Below are 8,437 nucleotides of genomic sequence, written 5' to 3'. Positions count from 1 at the left end.
TTTTTTTTTTTTTTTTTTTTTTACTTACAATCTGCAAACTTTTTAGTGACAATATTTTTTTTTAATATGGTTGACATTAAACCCCTAAATTTGAACCCCTCTTTCTAACCACCGCCACCCAAGGGCTGGCAGAAGGGCTATATTTACATTATGCAAAACATATGTCACTAAAAAAGTTTGGTTGTCAGTAAAAAGTTTGCAGTTTATCATTTTTTTTAAAGTACTGGGTTGGCAGCCCTGGCCTAGCAGGACAGGCTACCACAAAAAGCTTTTCTCACTTAGTCTTAACTAGGCCTCTTGGTCTAAACTGAGACCTGCTTATGTAACTGCATGTGGACTGGACTACTCCCAAGCCAATTTTAGCAAACAAGAAGTGCTCACAGAATTTTACCAAATCAAGTGCTGTGCAAAGTACGGTCTTGTTTTGTGGACACCACTGCTCAGATCTGTGTTAAGTGGCCACTGTGTGAAAACTCTACTGGAAAAAGGTCGTTGCCTCACAAACACCATGGGGTGATGCAAAAATCTTGACTCTGGTTTAAAAGAACTAACATAACTATTTTAAGGGATCTTGCACAAAAACACTGCCTGTGATCTATGCTAGTTTTTTTACTTTATGCACTTGAGCCCATCAAGAGAAGTAGCACCAAGTTAGGGACCCAAGAAACACCATGCTGTGATATATTGTCAAGGATAGCTACATGGTTTTTACTGGCAAATTTTGCACAACAGTGACGGTTGGATCTTTTAGAGCACAGACAGACGTGACAATTTTTGACAATTTGGCCGCAGAAAGTAGTCTACAACCATGACCAAATACATGTGCATGGCTGCAGACAGCTTCAAAAATGGCTGATCAGGTGAAAATCTGAACCCTCATTGCATGGGGGGTCAGATGAAGATGTTTCAACACAGAGCATCTTCTGTAACTTCTGTCTGCACTGCCAGCCTGTCAGTGTTTTCAGAATGGGAGGTGGGAAAGGGAATGAAGGGAGTCTGAATCTTTTTCAGCCCCTGTTAGAGGGTAGGCTGGGTGTATTGGAGACTCCCTAAGGTGGAGAAGCTGCAATTCATACATCCCACCCTCCAGCACCAGCAGGGGAACCCCAAGAAGGAGCTCTTCCTGCTCCCTTTCCCCTTTCCCACTCTGAAAAATCTGCAGCCTTACAGGGAGGACGGGCTGTTGCTAGGGGATGCCGGCTGCAGGCTGGCAGCCCAGCAGCTAGATTCCCCTGGAACCAAGAGTGAACTTCTGTTTGTTCCAGGGGATCGTTGCAACTTAGAACACTTCCTGCAAAACGCTCAGTTACAGCAGGGAGCTGCACTTCTGTCTGCACCTTCATTGGCTGTTGGACCCTGTAGTCTTATCACCCACACTCTGGCAGTGTATAGGTGATGGGTTAAAAGGGAAGTGTGGGTTTGTGGAGGAATGGAGGATGGTGACTGTATTAGCCTTGACTGCAGTGCTGTGGTTGTCAAAACTGCCGTGAATTTCTTCTTGATCTCTCTCTGAGGCAGGAGTCGTAATTACTTTCACTCTCATCTTAGACTGCACTAGTTGTTGTGGTCATAAAATTAGCCTGCCCTTTTTTTAAAAACTGTAGCTACAATTTTAACTTTCTGGTCTTTCTCCTGATGAACTAACCCCAGGATGATTACATGGCCTAAAAATGAATTTACTTACTCTAAATTTACTTAGTCCTTTTGTTCTTAAATTATGGGGCATCTCCAAAATGGGAGTACTAGCCACTTTTTACTACAGATGCCATAATTCTGGTTACCTCTTTCAAGTCCTTTTCATCTTGACGCAAGACCTTTTTCTTACTGTGTACAATGCTTAGTATAGTAGGGTCCTGATCTCATTTAAGGGCCTCTAGGGTATTTTATACATGTGCTCCAGGAGTGTGGGGAAGGGAAGAGGGCACTTTAATTAGAGAGGCTTTGAGAGCCACTCTAATTAAAGCACCTGGAGCACCTCATGTATCAGTGGCCCCACACTTCAAAATGGTGGCGAGGGCACTTTATCTAAAGCTCATCGAACAAACTTTAGATAAAGCACCCTCACTGCCATTTTGAAGTGCAGACGCTGATACATGAGATGTGGGAGGCTGCTGGAGCACGGTAATTGCCATGCTCCAGCAGACTTGATTAATCAGAATTAAAGCCTGTTGGAGCAGCCTCCCTGCTTGTGTATAGGCACCCCTAGTGTCTAGATACTACTGTTAATACAGACAATGCATCAAAAAACCTTCTTGCTTCTGAAGCAAGAAGCTCAATAAGCATTGTCTTAAAATAGCTGTATAAATCTCTCACCACATTTAAGGCCTAGTACATTCATCACCTGTCTCTGGACCTTTGCCAGCCCTCAAGTACAGGGGCAGCAGCTATCACAAACCCTTGTGTATATATATGCGAAGGGGCTCCACAGTTTTCCTTATACCCCAGTGGAAGTTCCCCGGCTCTATATGGCTAAGCTGGCTTTGGGGCAGACCTATTCTGGAAGAGAAGTCCATGGTGCTACAGAGGGTCCTCTGGGTCACGCTTGCTTCCTTTTGTCTTCGGACTAACAAAACCTGGCCTGTTTGGGTAGCCCATTATCCAGCACTCTCAGGATACAGCTGAGGTGAGTCCACTGCTTGTGATTGCATCTCTTCTCATACTTCAACATTCTTTAATTGTCTGGTTAGTCCAGTCTACGTGGAGTGTCTGTTGCAAGCATCTGCAATGAATGCTGTTTAATTTAACTTCCCTTGCATAGACTTCTTGCTCTTCCATGATTCCAAATGCTATGGCAACCAGCTTAGGATGTGAGGTTGCTTAGTTTCTCAGTTTGGGTCCTGAAGATCATCCAAGTTGGGCTGTCTCAGATCACACTGATTTTGCTTTGGTGAGGCAGGTGTTGTTCTTTAGTCTAAGATAAGATTTGTTATTTTCTTAGCTTTTGTCAGCTGCAAAGTCTTTATTCATCTATGCATGGGGTCTAAATTTGAGGCCTCAAGTAGTGTTCAGTAACTTCCATTCCTTAGACAAATGCGTAAACTATCTGTAATGACCTGATTAAAACAGAAAAATACAGCTTGTCTATCTGGGTATAGGAACTAGAACTTAACAAAGGACGTGTTAGGGCATCAGTGGGAAGGAGCATAATCTGCTACTAAGCATTGGCCTCAGACAGTATTTAAAATCAAGCTTAGTTAAAAAACACATTTCTTTATCTGGTTTCCAATTGTTCCACCTTGCAGGTTTACAGCAGCAGCCAAGAAGCACCGCCACCCCTTTGCATACCTCCCATTTGGGGCAGGTCCTCGCAGCTGCATTGGTTTGAGAATGGGTTTGCTTGAGACAAAGATGACCCTGCTGCGGATCTTGCAGAAGTTCAAATTTGAAATGTGTCCTGAGACCCAGGTTTGTACAGATGAAGGTTTAAGGGAAGCACCTGTTGGCTTGGGAAACATGCCTGCCTATTGTGTTGAGGAACACTGGTGTGGCTTCAGGCAATAAAAATGCCAGACTGAGTTGCAATATTTTAACCAAAACAGCATTTTTATAATTTATTATGTTTTTAATCAAAACAAAATTATCTGCACCCTGCAGTCCAGATCTGCAGATGGCCCAAAGCAGTGTAGTATCAATGGCAAATTGTCCTATCAACATGTTTGTATCTGTCTTTTTAAATAGATGGGTACTTCAGTATATGCATGTTACTAAATATGACAAGTGCTATATCTTCAGCAGCTCTAAAGAGCTTTTTCTATGCTATTTATACAATGCACCAATAGTCATTGTCTCAAGTCTCTATTCATAAATTATATTTAACATTATGCTGCCAACTGCTGACTATAATAAGGACTCTCTACAATTGCTAGAATAATCCCTACACAAACTAATTCCAGGAAGGGAAACTTTGTCATTTTGTACTTGTGGAAGTTTTACACATACACATTAAGTGTTCAGAAGGTGCAATTTATTTTCTCTTTCAGATTCCTTTGCAGCTGAAGTCTGTAGCTACTTTAAGCCCAAAAAATGGAGTCTACATTAAGATAGTACCTCGATAAAGTAACATCTCCATTCGGGAAACATTCACGGCAGAGGTCTCTTGTTCACCAGCTTGGATGGATTGGGAATAACATTTTCAAAACCACACTTAACTGATTTAGGACCCTAAGTTGTCTTGAAAGTAAATGGGAACATAAAAAAAAAAATCAGTCTAAATCCCATTGACTTTTAATGGAACTTAGTCACCTGAGCCATTTGTGAGCTTTTAAATTTTTACCCAGGTATATTACTGTGAATAGTCTCTGCAAAAACTCCTTATTCTTTGCTGGTCTTATAGATCATACACTTCCTTTTATTTACACAAGGTTTTGTCCAGGCCTTAGTATATGTTAGAAGAGTATGTCACCTTGCCTATACTAGGCTTTTATGATGTGCACTAACTCCTAATCTAGACATACCTTGAGAGGCAGCACTTTGTCTGTTGGTTTTAGAACAGGAATAGGAATCAGGTGAACTTAGATCCTATTCCAGATGCTGCCAAAAAACAGAGAACAAATCATTTTCCAGGGTGCTTTAATACCTGCATCTCTGTAGAATGAAGATGGTAATGCATTCTGCCCTTTGTAAAGTACATTGCGGCATTTATATTAAAGGTTTGCACATTTCATTCAACTTTAGTGTATGATGGATAAGACACCATTTGACATCACTTAAATAAGTTCTTATAACCAAAATCAGACCAAAGCATGCTGTAGCACCTGATTTGCTACTGAATTTAAAATGGTCAGAAGAGCAACAGGAATTTCAAGATTGAGCTGAAGTGGCTGGTGTAGCAGTCTGCTACACCATCCATTAATGCCTTTCTGTGCTTTTCAGCTGGCACCACCAACATTCAGTTCATTGGCTCAGTGGCAATGGAACCTGCCAGAGTCAGTGCCTAAAGTTGTGGGCTGGAAGCAACCCCTGGGGGCAAGTAATTTCACACATGCATTCCTCACTCAACCAAAATGGGAGAGAACTTGTCTGAATATCAGCCCTGGAGACTACGTTTACATTCTGTGCACATGCCCACACTCAAATGCTCTCTATTTTGTACTTCAGGTCCTGTGATTTGGGATCCAGGTGTCCAGAATGCAAATATTTCTTTTGTGTAAATATGCTGAAGTATTTTAAAACCCCCTTAAGTGGTAGGCTATTGACAGCCCTTGTCCCTCTGCTTTACCTGTGACCCTTTGGGGTAGTTTTGGGTAGTGTGCATTGTAGTCGTGTGATAAGGTTGCGTAGGAGGGTTAGAGAAGCACTGATATGGGGTAGCAATGATTCTGCCTTGAGGAGGGGTTGGGGTAGATGACCTTCTGACGTCTCTTCCAGCCCTTCTTTTCTATAATTCTTATGTCTCTAGGAATCAGCTGGGGCAAAGTTTTAATTCGCCGCTCTCTCTAAGTCAGTGGCTCCCAACCTCGGGCCATGACCCAAATCAGGGGTGCAGGGGGTTCACCCCTCTCGCCTGTGGGGCTCTCCTGGCACACAGTCCGCATGGCTCTCACTGCCACTGCTCCCCATGATCCCGGCCCAGCCCGGGCTTTGCTGGCGCCACCAGGCATGAGTAAGTTGGTGGCGGGGGTTGCGACCTGGATTTAGGGTCGCAGCAAAAAAAAGTTGGGGAGCCACTGCTCCAGATGCTGCCTTCATCCTCTCCCAGACTGGCTAACAGCCAAGCCAACGTTCTAGGTCACTGCAGGAAGTTCTACCACAAAACCATGGTAGGAGTCAACAGTGTAGACAGCGGGCAGTGATAAAACAGCAGATTCACAAGCACTTGGGGTTTTGGTTTTTAGTTTTCTTTAGGCTTCAGAGCCTCATTTTCACCCACGGCTTAACTTCTGAAGATGGACATGTAGGTTTTATATTTCAGACAGCTCATGACAGAATTCTACCATGACATCTCTGCCCAAGATCTTAGAGGTAAATGAGCTCCCCTCAGCACCAGCTACTATCTGAGCTGAACTCTTATGAGTGCGTCTCAAAACTCTACTTTGTTTAAAAAACAAAATCAGGCTTAAGTTGCCACGTTTGAATCCTTGCAAATAACCCTTTTTGCCACTTGAAGTATATGAAGCCACATGTTGGCTCTCTGGGAACTGGGCTTGTTTGCAGCTGCCTCTGCTTATCTTATCACTGATTCAAGCACTCTTCCAAAATGAGACCAGAGAAAATGCTGTCTCATTCCTTAGTGGTACACTCAGATATATATGTAACAGACTTACCTGCAGAGAAGTGTCACAGTACCAGCAGAAAGGTACTCATCAACTTCAACCCTCTGCTGCTGTTCAGCAATTTTTAGCCATAGTTTAATTATCCAATGGTATATTGAGCCTGTTGCAGTGAATATGTTCGGTTTTCTTCTCTGGCCACGCTTACCAGGGATTGTCTGTTTTGTTATGGGATTTTCTTCTAGCTAGAACTCTAGGCACATAGGACATCTTTACGTGTGCTCAGGGGGAGGGGGCGCTTTAATTAGAGCAGCTCCGAGAGCCACTCTAATTAAAGTGCCTGCGGAGTCTCATGTATTCAGCATCCTGTACTTCAAAATGGGGGCAGGGGCACTTTAACTAAAGCTCGTTGAACAGGCTTTAGTTAAAGCACCCCCACCCCCCATTTTGAAGTGTGGGATGCTGAATACATGAGACATGGAAGCTGCTGGAGCACGCTAATTGGCATGCTATAATTGTATGTGCTATAATTACAGTGTATTGAGCAGCGTCCCCATGCAGGAACCCATTGTAACTGTAGGTTGGTAGGGATTTATCTGTACTTCCAATATGCTTTTTGTGTTGTGGGGCATTTAGTGACTTGTTGAAACTTGCCAGTGAAGTAAAATCCTAACTTATCTTTTCTACAAATAACTTACTGTACACACACTACCTTGTATGTTGTACTATTTTTCCAATTACATTTTCTGGTGAGAGCATTATACCTGTAAACTGGAATAATGGATGAAGGCCTCTTACTTCGACTTGAGCACAAAGTATTTGTCTTTTACTGCATTTTATGTACTACCATATAAAAGTCCAGGAAGAGCACAGACCATCTGTAGATGTTTCCTCAGCTTGATGAAGGGTGTTTGTGCCCGAAAGCTTACTAAGAAGAATTTTTCCAACTATTTGAGTTGGTCTAATTAAAGAGATTGCATTTACCCAAAGAACCTTGTCTGACCATATAAAAGTCAGCATCCAAGGTCATCTTTTGTTCCTCTGCCCTTCAGAAAAGTTTTCCTGCTTCCCGCGCCCCCTCCCCCCTACACACTTAAGCTAGCAGGGCCTCCCTTAAAAACAGGACATGCATTGAGCATAAAAAGCTTGTGTGTTCTTTAATTCACTTTTGCATGGACCATTCTGCAGCTGGCCAAGTAGTCTAGGATTTCTTAATATTACAGTTAAAGAGGGCAGAGAAGATAGATGTTTTCACTAAAATTTGAAAACAATTATGGCAAGACAATTATGATTGAAATTGCATTGTGCTTTTAAGGCCTAACTCTCTCTGAAGGGACTTTATCAAATGCGTATTACAGGATGTGTGGGATATGTCCATTAAAGGGTTGTTTTTTTATTCTGAGCCAAGCACTCTAAATACAAGTTAGAGTGAGTTTAACTAATAATGCTTTACTTTAAAAGGGTAAATGAAAAAACTGCAGTAGTCACTGACAGCTGTCCATTTCCTGACAAAGCTGCATAAGGGTGACTGTAAAGAAGGGATGGGTGTTATCTGCAGCAGTATTTGACAGAGAAACTGTCCACAGCTGCAGGTTGAGGGCTTTGCTACATGGTAATTTTAGGCAGCTCCTGGAGCTCTTAACTCCTGGGCTGGCTGCATGTTAACACTTTTAAAGCACTTGTTATGAGGCTCAAAGATATGCCACTTCAGGGAAGGATTACCTCTAATTGACATAACCTTGCTCCTGTTCCGTTGTGTGGCCAATCCCACAGCCATTCTGCTGTTCAAACTGAAGTCATCCAGTATCCTAGGATGCAGTGGCCCCCTCTGCCAGCCTCCTGTTTTGTGGGCTCACACCCTTGGCTCCTTCTGCTAACATTTCCCACCTAATGGATTGTTTTCAACCTATGCTAGAGGTAGTAGGTATAATTCTTATTGTGAAGGGTGAGGGCTCTCCATGCAGAAAAGGGAGCTGAGAAAAGGCAATATAAACAAGGCATCATCCTGCTGCTGCTTTCTTTCCCCCACTCCTAAGGTGAGTGGTTTTTAGGTTAATGTCAGATCTCCCTTTGGGCTATGACAGGTCCAGGTCAGTTCTAAACAAGCAAGCATCCTTAGTGCAGGGAAGTGGTCCCAGGCAGCAACCCTCCCACCCCTAGGAACCATGTTAAGAGCTGAACACTATGGCTGGAAGCTGATCATGATTGTCTCTGGGATGGAGAGGCGG

At 43.0% G+C, this 8,437-nt stretch overlaps 1 protein-coding gene and 1 long non-coding RNA gene across 2 annotated transcripts in view; one reads left to right on the top strand and one right to left on the bottom strand.

Annotated features, from left to right (window-relative positions):
- Positions 1-3,260, bottom strand: part of LOC109296141 — a 23,552-nt gene extending 20,292 nt beyond the window's left edge. Inside the window, exon 1 of the long non-coding RNA XR_002096902.1 lies at positions 3,249-3,260. This is a non-coding gene — a long non-coding RNA (uncharacterized LOC109296141). The remainder of the gene's footprint in view (positions 1-3,248) is intronic.
- The window catches only part of TBXAS1 (thromboxane A synthase 1), a 554,439-nt gene extending 548,532 nt beyond the window's left edge, over positions 1-5,907 (top strand). The window contains exons 13-14 of the mRNA XM_019515381.1: positions 3,243-3,405; positions 3,981-5,907. Coding sequence (XP_019370926.1) covers positions 3,243-3,405; positions 3,981-4,055 — 238 coding nt within the window. The 3' untranslated portion in view covers positions 4,056-5,907. The remainder of the gene's footprint in view (positions 1-3,242; positions 3,406-3,980) is intronic.
- Positions 5,908-8,437: the final 2,530 nt, after the last annotated feature.

This window comes from Gavialis gangeticus, unplaced genomic scaffold (genome assembly GCF_001723915.1).
Source record: "Gavialis gangeticus isolate Ggan-Ray unplaced genomic scaffold, GavGan_comp1, whole genome shotgun sequence".
Taxonomy (NCBI): Eukaryota; Metazoa; Chordata; order Crocodylia; family Gavialidae; genus Gavialis; species Gavialis gangeticus.
Note: the sequence above shows the minus strand (reverse complement) of the source record. Positions and strands in the feature narration are given on the sequence as shown.